Genomic DNA, 18,241 nt, shown 5'->3' on the forward strand with positions numbered 1-18,241 from the left:
AAATAGTACAGTTTTTTTGCTGTTTAGTATTGGGCCATTGCAACAATCAATATGAACACCAAATACTTTACATTAACCCGCTCCAGAGTCAGAACAACTCAACAAATGGGCTTCCTACCAGACACTGGTTTCAACAGCAGGGCTTGGACTCTTCAAGGGGGAGACAAAAAGTCAGTTGTGGAGGTATCCTGACCATATCAATTCTCTAAAGCAAGGGTTCCCAATTTCTTTTTATGCCATGGACCCCCACCATTAAGCAAGAGGTCTGTGGACCCCAGGTTGGAAATCCCTGCTCTAAAGTATCCCGTATGTTACTTAAGATGGATTTGATACAGAGATAATGTATCAAGTTAGTCTTTGTCAATGGAGAACTGGAAATTGAGGTACACAGATTAAAATAGATTTGCAAGGGAAGTTTTTGAAGCCAAACCATTCGATCACATGATGCGGGGTGAAAGCAGGAACAGGATTGCGAGTCTGGAGGATCAGTCATGATTATCTTGAATGGTGGACCAGGCTCAACAGGTTGAATGATCTAATTTCTACATTTTCTAATTTGGATATGATGATGAGCACTAATTAGAATGAAGACAGATAAAATGAAAATTCTAGAACTCCAAAGGGAAAGATCAGTGACATGTGATGAGTGAGGGTAATTAATGGATCAATTCAATGTGATGGCATACCTTGGATTCTATCTTTCCTCCTGATCACTGGAATTGGTATCAAGGACTGTTCTACAAATACAGTTACTAAGTATCAGTCATCTTAAGGCTGCAAATGAAATACAGTACTTTGCAGGATTCGAAATGTCCAAAAAGCATTCTAGAAGGGAGAGACCTATTTCAATCAATTTTCACTTGATTTAAGTCTGTCACTTATTACCCAGTAGAATATGCTAATTTTGTTTCTTACTGTTAATTCACAGAGTTGACAGGCACTAGCAAACTCAATTAAAATGAAATAGCAAACACTTTTGATGGTCGTAGATTTATTTAAACACACCCTTTGATGGCCATTCCAGTCATATCTGGAAGCAGATAATCTCTCTACCCAACCCCAATACAGATGCCCTCTTTCATTTAAATGGTCATTGGCCGCTCCTCCCTATTACTGACAAGCAATTTATACCTTATTTTCCCTTCCAACCACAGGAGGCAAGGATAATAACTTACATGATTTAAGGTGCTTTGGAGCATCTAATGAAGCACTTTTGAGGCGTATTCAGTATTACAGGTCGAACAGCTGCCATACATTGAGTACCAACAAATAAAGGCATGATGTATTTCAGTTTATTGAGGGTTACTGCTATTCTTTAAAATAATGCACTGGATCTTTAATGTCTGCCTGAGAAAGTTGACAGGCCTCAATCTAACATCCAATTTGAAAGATGGCATGCTGGACCTTGCAACACTGGTGTAGTAGTGTAGATTTTGCTGGCTCTGAAGAGTTGAACAAACTCCCAACTTTGGATTCCTGCTGCCAAGTCACACTTGGAACTTTTGAACCTTTCTACTGGTTGAATCAGTACTACATTTAGACATCATAGAGTAACACCAGCATCATGTTTACTTCTATTTGGCCCTGCACTCAAAATAATAGAGCACCAGCAAACTCTATCTTCTTGAATCAAGTGCAAGGTTAAAAGAGTGCCAGGCCATTCACTTCATTGCTAATTATGTGGCTTGTGATTAAAAGTCAGCAGCAAAATGACATCCCTGTACTTTGCAATGGACATTGCCTGTGCAATATGGGGTGCCATGCAAATTGAAGTCTTTACTTGCATTAATAAAAGGTGCTTGGAATAACAGCTCCATCATCCAACCTTAAGAGAATGGATAACATCTTTTAGAGAACAGAACGAGTGCAGGTTAATCCTTGATTGTAGCTAACTTCATATTGGGTCTTCAGTAGCCGTCTGTGGCATCTCTTCTGCAGGCAGCCATTTGATTATGTAAAGCACACTACAGTTAAATATTCAATATTAGCTCATAGTCCTAATTCTTCCATCAACTATCAGCTACAGAGACTGTGTGAAGGCTCTGTCAAGAGCCTCCAAATTCAAAGATGAGAGTTCAGAATAAAGCATCAGAACAGGATTCAGAGACAGACACCAGTAATTTACTTCCAGATAAAGATGCAAAAACTGCATTCAAGAAATGATACGATATTCCATGTGAAATTATGAAATTAGACTGAATCTAACTTTCTTTTGCACAAAAAGTAGACTGTGTATAAATAACCTCTAGACCAACATAACTGCATAATAGGATTCTTAAAGAAATAAAACTCATTCTCACTAACTCTATAGTTTAACACTGAAAGCAGCCCAGTTGAATGAAAATTCAGACACCATTTTCAGTGACGTAACTCAAGAAACGATGAACTGAAAATAGAAATGACATTAAAGTTGTAAGACAAAGCCGATCTGCTGCAAGTGAATTATTCTGCTAAGTGTAATCTTACAAAGCAGGTAGCAAGAAAGAACAATGAAACCAATTTAGTAGGAGGCAAGTCCAAAACACTGAGATGTAAAGGTGCTGAAAAAAGCAGGAGCTGCTGAATGGAACCTATGTGACAATGCTTCGTAACTGAAGTGGAGCATAAGATTCAACAGGTAAAATTAATGTGTTCACCATTGTACCATTTGGAGACAGGAAGTTTTCATTATAACATACAAGATTATAAATGCTGAGAAACTGCTGAATAACACAATTTTAATATTTAGAATATTAATATCTACAGATCTGTAACAGCTGCATAGATTAGAAACCTTGAGGAACCATGTTTCTTTACATCAATGACAAACAGTAGTGAAACTTTGATCCACCCTTGCCTTTATGAAATTGTTAATGTTACCCATCTAAGAGTAGAATACTCTGCAATGTAACTGCAAACATCAGACTGGATTTCCATCATTCAGTATGGGCAACAATAATACTTCTAACCAATTTGGTCAAGGAAGAAGAATGAATATTTGGAAGCACAGGATCCTAAATCTCAGAAGAAATTGAGCTCTCCTGGAAGTTACAATGGCATTTGTTGCTTAGTGGTTTTCTTCCTGACAAACTAGCTCTTCAGCAATAATGGAAGGCAGCTCTACCCAAGAGTCCAACCTCTACCTTAATTCCACTTTTAACCTTTCCTTGGTCTGTGATGAGAACATTGCCTCAAATAGAAGCAAGTTTAATAGAATTGTTACAAAGCAATTTATGGCTTTCAGAAGAACTTAGATCAGGTATCTGTCTAGAATCCTTTATTCAGCACTGATCTTGAACAAAAATATAGAAGTAAACACAAAAGGGTTAATAGAATCAGCTCCCTACAACTGTGCAAAATCATTGACAGGCTCCTCCAAAATACTACAACAAGTTACCTGCAGTATTGCCTAATTAGTAGCACAGATCCTATTCAGGGATTTAAACTAGATCACTGGAGAAAGATGGAACCAGGCATTTTCAAAATGCTGTCAATCTTTTGTACAGCCGGGTGGTACATCTCTAAAGGGCTCTAGATTCACGGGTCAAAACAATTAAACTCCGCACCCAATTATCATCCAATCAAATATTACCAATATTGTACTGTTCCAATAGATGGTCCTGGTAAAATCAGTATGGGATATCAATGTAACCCTGGAAAATGATGTAACTGAAGTATCTAACTTGCTTGCCTAGATTTCTGTTCAAAGAAATAATTTGGGGAAAGATGTGCTTATGGATTTGACCTCAGATAATCAGTAAAATTAAACTGCATGGAGGAAGTATCTAACTTCCTCAATGGAAGTTAGCTCATGTGAGCTCAGAGAACCAAGCAACATATGTGGATCAGAGAAGTAGCTGAGACCCTGCATCAGTCCTGACCATCCCTTTCTTTCCACAGATTATGTACGCTTGGTTTGCTGAATCCCTCCAGTATTTATTTTTAGCTCCAGATTCTAGCATCTATTTCTTATGTCTCCCAGTTAAACAACCAGCCTTGGGCTGCACACTTGATCAGTTGGTTTTAACTCAGGAAAATTTAGAAGCTATGATGATTTCCTAAATGAGTAAAATCAGGTCAGTATGCTAATTTAGCCTCTGCAAATAGCAAGATTGGATTCCTTGTTGCTGCATTGTCCAAAATCTCAATCCACAGTGAGCAAACAAAGTTTGTAAGTAGTACAACTCACATGATTTATGTTGGTGGGATCTGCTTACATACTTACTCTTGCTATTGGAATTCAACCAGAAATTCTGATTTGAATAGAATAAGCCTGTTTAGAACAAGGCAAGTGAATACTGCAAAAGAGATGAGCTGCAGCCTTTACCAGTGCACTAATTTACTAACTGGTGCTAGCTTATTAAAGGAAAAGAAATGTTCAAGTCAGTTCCCCTCCTTCACTCCCACCCTTTCCAAACCCTCTGATTTTTCACTTAATTTGGGATATTAGTTAAGGGATTTTGGAACATCTATTTAATTGAATGTATTTAAGTAGAAGCTAGAAATTAACCAATCCTGATTAGACTTGAGAAAGTGGAGCAATCTTCTAACTTATTTTCATGAAATTTCCATCTTCTATGGTCTACACTATATAAACTCAAACAGTAATATTGGTCATAGAAGAAAGTGTGTTTAATGGGGAAGAAAACATTGTACAAGCACATTAAAGTACTCCCCAATAATTACTGATCTAGGTGATGCCATTTTTAAAAAATACTAAGTTATCAACTCTAATAGACTCAGGAGGTTGACTAATCACATTTTGGCACTAAGCCTTGTCTGCCTCAGGAACAGATCTATGGATAATCACAATAATAGGGTAGAGCCCATTTGAGACACAAAACCTTATATAATAAAAAGGTGCTGGCAGGGCAGTGAGTAATTTGAACATAATTTTCAGTTCTATCCTTCTCCTCAATGTTAAGCCATTGTAACCTCATCACGTGGGTACAACATACATATAATTATTCAGTGCTGCTTTGGTAAAAATCCATCAACTGTGCCTGAAGAAGTCAGCCCAATCAACTAATTCATTAAGGGCTACTTGCAAAACTTTGAATATCTTAAAGTTACTATTTATCATTCCATTCAAATATAGTCTGTGGGGCATGTTGCAATGTTTGAAACAAAAAAAAACTGAAGAGGGTTTTGTCAACCCACATTGTATAGTTCATAAAGATGGGAAACAGCTGATACATTCCATTGGAATCCATGTTTCCCAGCCCCGGGCCATTAGATCTAGGGTTGCAATAGCAAGCAAAAGAATGAGTCATACTTTAAGAGTTTCCTGAGAGTAAATAGTGCAAATATACTGACTAATGATTGACCTTTGGGGAAATTAAATTCTGAACTGGAATTAGAGAACCACCTTCAGTTTCCTTCCAAAATTGCACACATACTGATTTGGAAATATACTGCACCCCTTCATTGTTACAGGAGATGGCTGGGATTTTTACTGAGGTAAATATAATGGTTGCCAAATAAGAGTAATAATAGTGACATCTTGGATCACATGTTTATTATGAAGGAGGAGGCATTTTTAGCCTTGGAAGCTTATTAATGTGGGTAAATCCGCAGGGCCTGTACAAGTCACCTCCAGATCTTATGAAGGCCGGGGGGTTGGGGGGGGAGAGAGGGGAAGAGGGGAATCAGAAACTCTTGTAGAGATACTTGTTTCAGAGCCTGAATTCAGCTGTAGGAAAGTTACTGAAGGGAATTCTGAGGGAGAAGATCTACCATCATTATCCCCAGAAGGCCCCTTAACAGGAATAAATCAGTATGCTTTTGTGCATGGGAAGTGGCGTCAGTTAGGGGAAAGATATTGTCAAGATAAGAGAGAGTGCAGAAGATTCACAACATTACTGCCTGGACTAGAGGGCTTAAGGTTGACCACACTGAATTTTTATTGCCAGAGAATGTGGAGTGATCTCATCGAAATCTTTAAAATTATGAGGAGCATGGACAAAGGTGGACAGTCATAGACTTTTCCCCAGGGTTGGGGGTCCAAATCTAGAGGGCACAGTTATGAGGGGAGAAATTTAAAATAAGGCCTGAGAGGTAAACTCTTTATCCCGAGGGTAGTGAGCACCTGGAATGAGCTGCCAGAGGAAATGGTCGAGGCAGATACAATTTCAACATTAAAAAGGTATTTGGGTAAGTACACAGAGGGGAGAATCTTGGAGGGTTATGGATAGAACCAAGGCAACTGGGACTATCAAAAATAATTCTGTGGTCAGAATAAACCAGATGGGGCAAAAGGCTAGTTTCCATGTTGTGCTACTCTATGGCGAATTCAAGATTGTGACTTTCTCAAGGGTAATTATGAATGGCCAATTGTGTAGCAACACTTGCAGCTTCCCCCAGTACAACCTCAGGTATGTTCGTTGTTAAAAAAAAAAGACACATTTCACTATATGCTTCCGTGTACATTTGATAAATAAACTTGAATCTTCATCTTGACAGAATTCCCACATCCCAAAGTAAAATGAAGTTGAAAGTTGAAAGCAGTCCTGAAGTAAAGCTCATTTTCTTTTAGTCAAATTTAAATTGTATTCATTGGCCATCATTTACTCTACATCAGTGATACAATACTCTCTCACTCTCTAACCTCTTTCCTCCCAACAGTGGGTTTATTCAACTAAATACACCAATATATTTCTTATCTAAACCCAATTCACATCCAATCTCAGCAAAATAATAATTTCCTCTTCTTTTCCAGTGGAAAACACATACTTCCAAGTAACATAAACCCAAATTTAGAGAATTTAATTTCAATTCTAAGAGCAGTTTTACATTAAAAAATAGGTTGTGGGCTCTAAAAAATGTACAATAAATTGGCAAAGTACAAATTTGTGATAAATCAATCAGTGGTTTGATCAATTGATTGGATTGCAATGTGGGTCCTCTCACCTCCTCACCAACCCATACAGGCCAGTTTTCAGTTAAAGCATGATATAAAGCCAATAAACCACTTTGCTCAACCTTCACTTGAGACCTCTGCTCCTGTCTTACTGCCATTCACTTTCACAGTAAGTGAATGTCAATAAGATGAAGAGCAAATTCTACCTCAACACCAGTAGAGGTAACATCTGTGCACCTCCCATACCAGCAGCAGAACTATATCCGGTGATTAAGGAACTGGCAATGTTATACATTAAGGGACATTAAGCAACAAGGAAAATAAAGGATCGGGTAATATAAGCAGTGAAGATTATTTGTAAATAGTTGGAACTTTAAAAATAAGACACATAAAAGAAAAAAACAGCAAAGAAATCTGTATATATTGCACAAATCAAGATGTGGGACAATTACTCCTCATTAAACATTTATATTCTCTCCCAATTTCCTTGCTCTGAGCCTACCCAAACTTAGTAGCAGTCTCCAATAGGAAGGCAAGGTGGAGAGGGTCTCACTATTAAGCCAATGTCATTATGTTACCAGCATCTGTAAATGCTCAAAAAGTGCTGCACACTTTACATACATTGTTTTTCCTATCTCATGTCACTTCACATAGGAGAAATCATAGCGCCAACCCCACATTGAGATCAAAGACTAGCCAAACAGGAACTGTGACTATCTAGTTTGTACAATGGTCATACCACATCACTTGGTACCGATTCTTTCTACAAAAAAAACAGGTCAAGTTACAGATCTGAATGAAAGGACATGTACCACCATATAGGAAGCAGTACAACATACACTTCACTCTATCAATTTGGATATGACATCCCTAAATAAGAGAATGTAACAACCCCATCAGTGGATAAAAACACTGCTGTGATCATATTGAAAACACCAAATATGAATTTATCATAAAACAAATGGAAGACCATGATGGGGGAATGAGTGCAGAAAACAAGATTTAAATGATTTAACCAACAATTCGAATTTTTAAAAAAAACCCTGACATTTTGTACATGAATATCTAGCTCCTTCTCTCCCCAAAATACCACAATGGGGAATAAAAAAAAAGAGTCCAGGGCAATATGACCCAAGGTGTGGTCCACAGACAGAGCTGTAGTTAGTGCCACTATTCAAGCTAACAGATTGAAAATAAGGAAAAAATTAATCTATTTTACTGCATGTTTGTCTCAGACTAGCATTTCTCACCCTAGCAAGCCTTCTATGTGTTAGACCCCAAACGAAGATTTAAAATTCCATGGTGGAGAACAAGGTAGATTGCCAGAACTTAAAAAAAAGAGGCAGGAAGGAATCAGAGTTCAATGGAGTTGCAATGTAACACAATTCCTCACAACCAATGGGCAAAATTCAAATTGGCATCCCACTGGGGTCAACAAGATTGCTTCTCCAGGATTTGTAACTATGAAGCAAAGTGGTAAGACGCTGGCACCGGTTAGAGGACCTGAAATGAGTTTCATCATAAGCACATTTGTCCAGTTGGTTGTGCCAAAACCCCAAGCCGTTTTGTTCTGTGACTTAATTTCAGTTCAAAAGTTGTCCTTTGCACAGTCACCGTCAACTATCCATGCTACTACAAGCTTCTGTGGAGAGAGAAGTACAAAATTTACAACGTGCCAATAGTCTAAAATAAAATGATTGATGTCTTGTAAATCTATTAAAATTAACTGCAGAAAACTCAGTAATTTAGATTGTTTGCATGGACAATGGGATTAGTTCCAGATAGCAAATGGGTGGTCATAACAACACGCACATCAAGACATCTAAAATTACACTTGCTTTAAAATATTGCAGCCATATCTAGTACTCTGGGTTCAGTTTCTAATAGCAATACGTAACAAAACTGCAAAGCCAAAAGGGATACATTAATATGATTTGAAATTATAGGTAAATCAGAATAAGAGGCAGTCATCTAATCCTAATTCATCCGTGCTGCTGCTGTCCTTTGACTCGAGTAATTACACTAAATTTATTAATGTAATAATACCAAAGTAGTACTCAATCCATGTCCTCCTTGACATTTATATAATGAAATATGAAGAGAAAACAGTCTAATTATGTAAGTGTGCAACAGGTATTTGTATTTTTGACACAAAAATTAAATCTATTTGTATACCAGCTTAGATGTGGAAAAGATGCACCAAAGTCAATTAATATAATGTGATCATAGTATTCAAAACATTGGTTAAACTTCTGCCTCATCCTTTCTTGGTAATTTTTCCCAGAGCAGTTACCTAATTAAATGTTTCAGACAGTTGATAGTCCTAATGCGCAAATTTCCAGCTACTTTACATACCCAACTATACTGATGACTGAAATTTTCAGCAAAAAATAAATCATTGAAAACAAAAGCTATCAAACTCTTCTAGCTGAATTTGTTACTAAATGGGGCAGAAAATTTTGAAGTTTATCCTCTATTCCCTGTGATTAGGGAAAGTTTCAGATTCACTGGTGGCAGAAGCAATCACTAAGATTCACTATTACAACTGATTCTTCAGAACTCCAGAAGATATAGGCCCCTTCTATATGAACTCTATTCTCAGACAGCCCTTTTCTTTCAGGAATCAATCTAATGAACTTTCACCAGACTCATACTCTGTATATTCTTTATTGTACCCACTTTATACTATGTACAGCTCTCTTTAGGCAAGATGATCAAAATGGTGTATAATACTTTAAGTGCTATACAAGCACATCCTGAATATATCTACAAGTGACTCTTTTACACAGATGGTCAATTAAAATTGTTATTTTCATGAAAGTCAAACAAAAATCTGGAAATGCTGGAAAATTGTAACAAACATAGAACATGCTGACATCATTTAGTAGGTCAGGCACATGTGAGAGAGAAAAGACGATGTTAAGTGGTAGTGATTAAGATAAATGACATGAAACATCAACTCTATTCTGCTACTTGTTTCCCGAATGTTGTTTCTATTTCATCTTTAAGAAACTACAAATATGGGTTTTTAAATTTGGTTCCCAAAGCTTATTAACTTTATAAACTTCCTATATAAGCAGTACCAAACCCCTGACTTTCAAAAGATACTTTGCTTTCCTATCCTTTATATAGTAAATATCTTTTTCAGCAATATATCCTGTAGTCTTGCACACCTTACTTGCCTACCTGGTTAGGTAACAGATTAGCAAAAACAATAAATAATGAATTTTGTCACCTTCAGACTCTTGGTTGCCCAAGAAAGGTGCTGGTCCCCATATCCTCACTGTACCATCATCTGAAGCGCTAGCCATCATGGATGGGACTTGTGGGTTCCAGCTCACACAGTTTACAGTACGAGTGTGTCCTGTCAGCTCTGCTATAGGTAGTTCACTTCTTTTGTGCCAAATGTAAACTTTGTGATCTGCAAGAGACATTTCATTCAAATACAAATGTTAGTACCCTGATTTACCCTCTTACATTATGCAACCCATAGTTCCCAAATGGGATACAAGATAGAAAAATCATTCAACTTTTAAAATTATTACATTTGCAAGTCAACACTTCACAATCTGCTCCTAATTAAGTCTGCTCTAGGTTTTTTCTCACTCCCCAATCTAACCATTTGCAAATGACCTTTGAAAGAACAAGAAGGATTTTAAATAGCCTGATACTTGCAAACCAATGCAACCTACCCAGTAGGTTTTCCCCATTAATGAAAATTAGGCTTCCTTTTGTTTACCAGAAAAAGCGATTCAGAGACGAAATGTAAGCAAGGAGATCTTGCCTCATTCAATGATGCAGTTACAACTCCCTACTTCAGCCCATTCATGAACTTGTCAATTTGAATTACAGATCAAAATCTAAGCTGCGTCATTGCCCAGCTCCCATATAGGGATAAATCTGATGCTATTCTATCAACTAATTTCATGGATTAATTAAAAAGGGTTAAAATTTCAAAAGCAGCTTTCTTTGCAATTAAGGAGTCTACAAATACAAGGTAAACAGTGATTTTCAGAAAGATTTTTTTATTTGACCCAAAATGATTTTAAAAAAATCTCTTGAACAAACATTGGCACCAAGAATCAGGATGAAACTCAAAAGGCAGTCAGCTAAAAAAGTCAACACTGACAAATCCTTTCTTAAACAACACTGATAAATACAAGATATAACATTTACACCGATGTGCTGGACAAAAGTTGCAGATATGAGGACAACACAGCTAGGAAGTGTGGCATACATTCAACATGATGTAATAATTGAGAAGACAAGCAGCAGATGATATTTAATACAGATAAGTACATTTTGGCAGAATGAAATATGCAGACTAAAGGGCACAATTCTAAATGGTATGCAGGAATACAGTGACTTAGATGTACATTTACATAAATCTTTGAAGGTGGCAGGAATCTCACGTGGTTAGGCTACTTGTGTCCAAAGTACAAAAGCAGTACAAAATTTTATGACACACGCCAGCTGAGAAGCTATCCACCGAAACCCACCTTCCTTTGAGATGTCACTGGCAGATAGGATTAAGCTAAAATGGAAGGTATTTTGTAGGTACATTAAGGTCAAAAGAATAAGCAAGCAAAAGGCATACCCATTAGGGACAACAGCAGAAATCTATGTATGGAGCCAGCAGGTATGGGTGAGGTCCTAAATGGATACTGTTCAACAGTATTCTGAAAGGAAAAGGACTTTATAGCTGAAGGATTCACTGAGGGGAACTTCTCTAGCAGGTGTAAAGGTGGATAAATCTCAAGAGTCAGATGTGATTTATCCTAGGTTGCTATGAAGAGAAGGAAAACGATTGCTAGGGCTCTGGCCAAGAATTATAAATTTGGACATGTGAGGTATTATAAATTTGGACTGAAGGACAGTAAACATGGTCCCGCTTTTCAAAGGTGGGGGGAAAGTGGAACAGAGAAAAGGCTGGTAATTAAAGATCCGTAAGCCTAACATTACAAGTAGGAAAGTTCTTGGCAAAAATTCTGAAGGACAGGTTTACTGATCAGTTGGAAAGGCAGAAATAGTCAGCATGGCTTTGTCAAGAGCAAATCCAGTCTGACCAAACTGAATGAATATTTTGATGAGGTAATAAAGATTTTTATTGATCAGGACAATGTAGTAAGTATGTATTACTTTGCAGATTGGTCTAAAAGGTTTGGATCCATGGATCCAGGGCAAGTATGTAAATTGTATCCAAAATCAGCTTAGAAGTTTGGGACTGGATACTTTAACTAGTAGTGTTTCACAGAGATTAGTGCTAGGACCCTTGCTGTCTGTAAGATATGTGAATGATCTGGAGATGACTGTAGGAAGCATGATTAGTAATTTCACAGATGGTTGAGTTTAACCCTGATAAATGTGAGATGCTCCCAGGGAGTACTGAAGAACAGAGCGACCTTGATATAACAGTCCAATAATCCTTGAAGGTGGCAGTATAAGATAATAATGTGGTTAAGAAAGTATAGAAGACATAGGAATATATGATAGTACTGGAGAAATTCACCAGAATATTGCCTTTTTGAATGCCTGCTGAAGCTGGGTCTGTTTTCCCTGGAGTGCAGGACTTTTATTCATTCATCCATTTATTTATTTATTGATTGATTGATTGATTGATTGAGATACAGAGCAGAATAGGCCCTTCCAGCCATGCCACCCAGCAACCCCTAACTTAACCCTAGCCTGGTCATCGGACAATTTACAATCACCAATTAACCTAATAACCAGGCAACACACATCAAAGTTGCTGGTGAATGCAGCAGGCCAGGCAGCATCTCTAGGAAGAGGTACAGTCGACGTTTCGGGCTGAGACCCTTTGTCAGGACTAACTGAAGGAAGAGCTAGTAAGAGATTTGAAAGTGGGAGGGGGAGGGGAGATTCCCTCCCATTTTCAAATCTCTTACTAGCTCTTCCCTCAGTTAGTCCTGACAAAGGGTCTCGGCCTGAAACGTCGACTGTACCTCTCCCTAGAGATGCTGCCTGGCCTGCTGCGTTCACCAGCAACTTTGATGTGTGTTGCTTGAATATCCAGCATCTGCAGAATTCCTCACGTTTGCGAACCAACTAACCAGTTTGTGTTTGGACTGTGGGAGTAAAGCAGAGCACCTAGAGGAAATCTATGCTGTCACAGGAAGAATGTACAAACTCCTTATAGACAGTGGTGCAAATGTACCTGGGTCACTGGTACTGTATAGTGTTGGGCTAACCACGATGCTACCATGTTGCCCCAAGGTTTATGAATGAGGCCATGAGGGTTATAGATAAGGCAGATGCAGGAAATTTTACCCCTTATCCGAGGTGAATAAAATTACAGCACACAGATATAGGTTAAGGGGTTGAAGATTTGGATATGATCCAAGAAGGACCTTCTTCATTAAGAGAGTGAAAAGTACCTGGAACACACTGCATGAGAGAGTGGTGGAAGCCGAGTCACTGAGAGCATTAAGGAGTGTCTAGATGAGCACTTGAACCACCTAGGCATAGAAGGCAGAGGCTCAAGAGGCTGCAGGTGCTGGAATCTGGAGCAAAAGAAAACAAAATGCTGGAGGAATTCAGCAGGTCAAGCACATATATGAAAGCAAACGGATGGTCAATATTTGGGTTGGCTCCCTAACCATCCCTTTGCATCCACAGATGTTGCTTGACCCATTGATTTTCTCCAGCAGTTTTTGTTTAGGCATTGAAGGCTGTGGCCAAATGTTGAAAAACGGGATTAATGTTTATCAGTGTCTATTGGTTGCCATGGGTGTGATGCGTAAAATGGTTTGTTTCCACGCTGCACGGTTTTAGCACTGAATCCATAATGCTGCACAATCATGGCTCAAGTACTCATCCATATAAAGTTTAAATGTGGTGGGGGTTTCATCTTCAACCACCCCCTCAGGCAGTGAGTTCAAGACCCCTATAACTCTCTGAAAACATTTTCTACAACTCCCCTCTAATCTTTTCACCAATTATTTTAAATTAATGGTTTTTTTTGGCCCTTTTAAAAAAGGGAAACTGGTCTCTCCATCTAACTTAAATCCTGTAATGTCCAATCAATAACCTAGTACTTCCACTAGAAGGACTGCTGGAGTTCAAGGTGGTGGTGAGGGCAATAAATACTGGCATTGCCAGCAACACCTAGAGAACAGAAATATCATTTAAAAAAATCTAAGCTCCTTGTAATGCCTCAAATGTCTCCCCTTAGCTTCCTTTGCTCCAAAAAAAGCACTAACATTCAAACTTCCATCATTACTCATTTTTATGCAGTTCAGTCAACATCTTTATAAACCACACCCTTTATAGTACAATCACTTACAATATTTCCTTGAATATGGTAACCAGAGCTGAACATCCACAAAGAGTACTGTGTAATGTTTGGCTTGCACGAAACATTGGTTAGGTCACAACAGGTGTATTACATCCCATTAATCTCAGGAAGAATGCGAAGGTCTTTATAAGGGTGTAGCAAAATTTACTCCTGTGGTTATCGAAATTGTGATGTTTAGCTGTAAAACTTGAAAGGAGATGGTGAGGGTGGTCTCTTTTGATTTGATAAAAAAGATTCTAATGAAATGAGTGCAGAGGAAAATTACCACCATGTTGCTACGATAGGAAATGTTTCACTACGAAGACTGGACAGGTTGGGAATATCATTATTGGTTTGGAACAGAGGAGTCCAAAGGGAGACTTAATTGAGGTGTGCGAAATTATGAGGAGTCTGGATGGAGGAAATGGGAAAGACAAGTTTCTCCGAGCAAGGGTGTTAAGAACTAGGGTTTTAACATTAAGAGACTGTATTTAGTGGAGTGATAAGAAAAAATTAGGACCCCACAGTGAAGAATCTAGAACTCACTGCATGAAATAATGGTAGAGATAGAAACTCTCATCCATTTACATGTGAACTTGAAGAACTGTAAGCTACGTGCTGAGTTGCTCTATTTTGATTTTCATGGTACAATAGGGTGACCTGACTCCAGCTTTGTTTTAAACAGAGTAAAAGGTCAACATTCTAAAAATACACCATTAAAAAAGTCAAGTGGGCAAAGGTAGCCTACCTTCTTTACTATTTTCAGGATAGTTTCTTAGAACAGCTGGTTCTGGAGCCAACCAGAGAGCAAGCTATTCTAAATTTGATATTGTGCAATGAGATAGGAATGATTACAGCCAAAGTCAGATAATCGTTCAGCATGGAAACAAACCTAAAGGCCTACTGAGACTGTACTGACCATTAAATCCTATTTGTATTAACTTCCCCAAATTCTACTCTTCACTACCTCTAGGGACCATTTACGGAGCCTAAATTTAAAATTTATCTACCAATCCCCATAGTTTGAGTCACAGCGGTCAGGTTTCTGGCACTGAGTCTGACTCTGTGACTCAGAAGGGAAGGGGTGGGGTGGGGCAAGAGAAAAGAGCTCTGGTAAAAAAGGATTCATTAGTTAGGGGAACAGAAAGGATGTTCTGTGGATGAGAACAAGATTCCCGGATGTTATGTTGCCTCCCAGGTGCCAGGGTCTGGGACATCTCAGATTGAGTCTTCAGTATTCTTAAATGAGAGGGTGAACAGCCAGGAGTCGTGGTCCATGTAGGTACCAACGACATAAGGAGGAAGAGTGATGAAGTTCTGCAAAGTGAGTTCAGAGAGTTAGATGCCAAGTTAAAGGGCAGGACCTCCAGGGTTGTGATCTCAGGATTGTTACCCAGGCCACATGCTAGTGAGGCCAGAAACAGGAAGATTATACAGTTTAACATGTGGCCAAGGAGTTGGAGTCGGAGGGAGGGCATATTTTTGGATTGCTGGGCTCTCTTCCAGGGAAGGTGGGACCTGTACCAAAGAGATGGTTTGCACCTGAACTAGAAGGGACTAAATATCTTAGTGGGAACACTTGCTAGTACTGCACATTGGGGTTTAAACTAGAGTTGCAGGGGGATGGGAACCAGAGCACCAGAACAGTTAGTGGAGAGGTTGCGGAGACAGATGTTAAGACCTCAGATAAAATCAGGGACCAGAAGGTTGAGCATGGTGCAACTAATGTCCTGAGCTCCATATACATCAATGCAAGTAGTATTGTAGGAAAGGCAAATGAGTTCAGGCATGGATCAACACCCTGGAATTATGATATTGTAGCCATTAGTGAGACCTGGTTGCAGGAGCGATTAAGGGAGGAGAGCTGGCGTTACTAGTCAGGGAAAATATCATGGCAGTGCTCAATCAGGACAGACTGGAGAAGTTGTCTAGTGAAGCATTACGGGTGGAACTGAGAAATAAGAAAGGCATGACCATGCTAATGGGGCTATATTACAGGCTAACCACCAGTCCAAGGGATTTAGAGAACAAATTTGCAGAAAGATCACAGACTGTTGCAAGAAACATAAGGTTGTTGTTAGTAGGTGATTTTCACTTGCCACATATTGACTGGGACTCACAAACTCAAAAGGACTAGATGGGATTAGTGTTTGTCACGTGTTCAAGAAGGTTTCTTTAATCAGTACGTGTAAGTCCCATCAAGAGAGCGGGTGATACTTGATCTGCTATTGGGAATGAGACAGAGGAGGCGACAAAAGTTTGTGACAGAGAACACTTTGCATCCAGTGATCACAATGCTATTAGTTTCAAAGTAAATATGCAAAAAGATAGGTCTGGTCCGTGGGGTGTGATTCTAAACTGGAGAAAGGCCAATTTTGTTGGTATCAGAGAGGATTTGGCAAGTACGATTGGGACAGGCTGTCTTCTGGCAAAAGTGTACTTGGTAAGTGGGAGGCTTTCAAAAGTGAATTTTTGAGAGTACAAAGCTTTTATGTGCCTGTCAGAATAAAAGATAAAGATAACAGGTGTAGGGAACCTTGGTTTTTAAGAGCCCTGGTTAAGAAGGAAAAAAAAGGTGCATAGCAGGTAGAACAAACTAGGTGCTTACGGAGTATAAGTGATCTCCTAAGAAAGAAATGGAGAGCGCTGAAAGGCGGCATGAGGTTGTCCTAGCAGACAAGGTGAAGGAGAATCCTAGGGATTCTACAGATACGTTAAGAGCAAAAGTATTGCAAATGACAAATTTGGTCCTCTGGAAGATCAGAATGGTAATGCATATGAAGAACCAAAAGAGATGGGGAGATATTAAATAATTTTTTTTGCATCTTTATTTACTCAGGAGATAGACACAGAGTCTAAAGAAGTGAGGCAAAGCTGCATCAACTTCATGAAACCTGTGCAGATTACAGAGAAAGAGGTATTTGCTGTCCTGAGGCAAATTAGGATGGAAAAATCCCCAGGGGCTGACAAGGTGTTCTCTTGGATCCTGCAGGAGGCAAGTGCAGAAATTGCTGGGTCCCTAGCAGAGTTATCTAAGTCAGCCTTAGCGACAGACGAGGTACCAGAGGACTGGAGGATAGCCAATGTTATTCATTTGTTCAAGAAGGCTCCAAAAATAAACCAGGAAATTATCGGGCAGTGAGCCCGACATCAGTAGTGGGAAAGTTATTGGAAGGTATTCTGAGGGACCAGATATGTAAGTATTTGAATAAGCATTGACTGATTAAGGATAGTTAGCATGGCTTTGTGCATGGTAGGTCATATCTAAACAATATTATAGAGTTTTTTGAGGAAATTACTTGGAAAGTTGATGAAGGCAAGACAGTGGATATTGTCTACATGGACTTTAGTAAAGCATTTGAGAAGGTCCTGTGTGGGAGGTTGGTCAAAAAGGTTCAGTTGCTTGGCATTCAAGATAGGTAGTAGATGGTTGCCTCGGAGGCCTGTGACTAGTGGTGTGCCACAGAAATCGGTACTGGATCTGTTGTTGTTTGTCATCTACAGACGTTTGTATATCAGCAAACTGGATGATAACGTGGTTAACTGGATCAGCAAATTTGTGGATGACTCCACGATTGGAGGTGTAGTGGGCACTGAGGAAGGCTATAACAGCTTGCACTGAGACCTGGACCAGCTGGAAAAATGGCAGATGGAATTTAATGCAGACAAGCACAAGGTGATGCACTTCGGTAGGATCAGTTTGGGTAGGTCTTACACAGTGAACGGTAGGGCACTGAGGAGTGCAGTAGAACAAAGGGATCTGGGAATACAGGTCCATAATTAGTTGAAAGTGGTGGCACAAGTAGATGTGGTTGTAAAGAAAGCTTTTGGCACATTGGCCTTCATAAATCAATGTACTGAGTACAGGAAATAGGATGTTATGTTGAATTTGTACAAGATGTTGGTGAGGCCTAATTTGGAGTATCATGCGCAGTTTTGGTCACCTATCTACAGGAACGAGGTAAATGAGGTTGAAAGTGTACAGAGAAAGTTTACAAGGATGTTGCTGGGTCTGGAGGACCTGATTTTATAAGGAAAAGTTGAATAGGTTAGGAATTTATTCCTTGAAATGTACAGGATTGAGAAATTGGGAGATTTACTGTGCTCAG

General features: G+C 39.0%; 1 protein-coding gene across 2 annotated transcripts in view; it reads right to left on the minus strand.

Moving 5' to 3' along the window:
• Positions 1-851: 851 nt before the first annotated feature.
• Positions 852-18,241, minus strand: part of LOC140192866 (WD repeat-containing protein 26) — a 156,746-nt gene continuing 139,356 nt past the window's right edge. Inside the window, exons 13-14 of one of the 2 annotated variants that reach the window (XM_072250363.1) lie at positions 10,074-10,259; positions 852-8,480 (exon numbers count right to left, since the gene is read on the minus strand). In XM_072250363.1, the coding sequence (XP_072106464.1) occupies positions 8,455-8,480; positions 10,074-10,259 (212 nt within the window). In that variant the 3' untranslated portion in view covers positions 852-8,454. Of the gene's footprint in view, positions 8,481-10,073; positions 10,260-13,233; positions 13,360-18,241 lie in introns of those variants that run through there. The other variant, XM_072250361.1, reaches the window with a different exon arrangement.

The sequence above is a fragment of the Mobula birostris genome, unplaced genomic scaffold (genome assembly GCF_030028105.1).
Source record: "Mobula birostris isolate sMobBir1 unplaced genomic scaffold, sMobBir1.hap1 scaffold_287, whole genome shotgun sequence".
Taxonomy (NCBI): Eukaryota; Metazoa; Chordata; class Chondrichthyes; order Myliobatiformes; family Myliobatidae; genus Mobula; species Mobula birostris.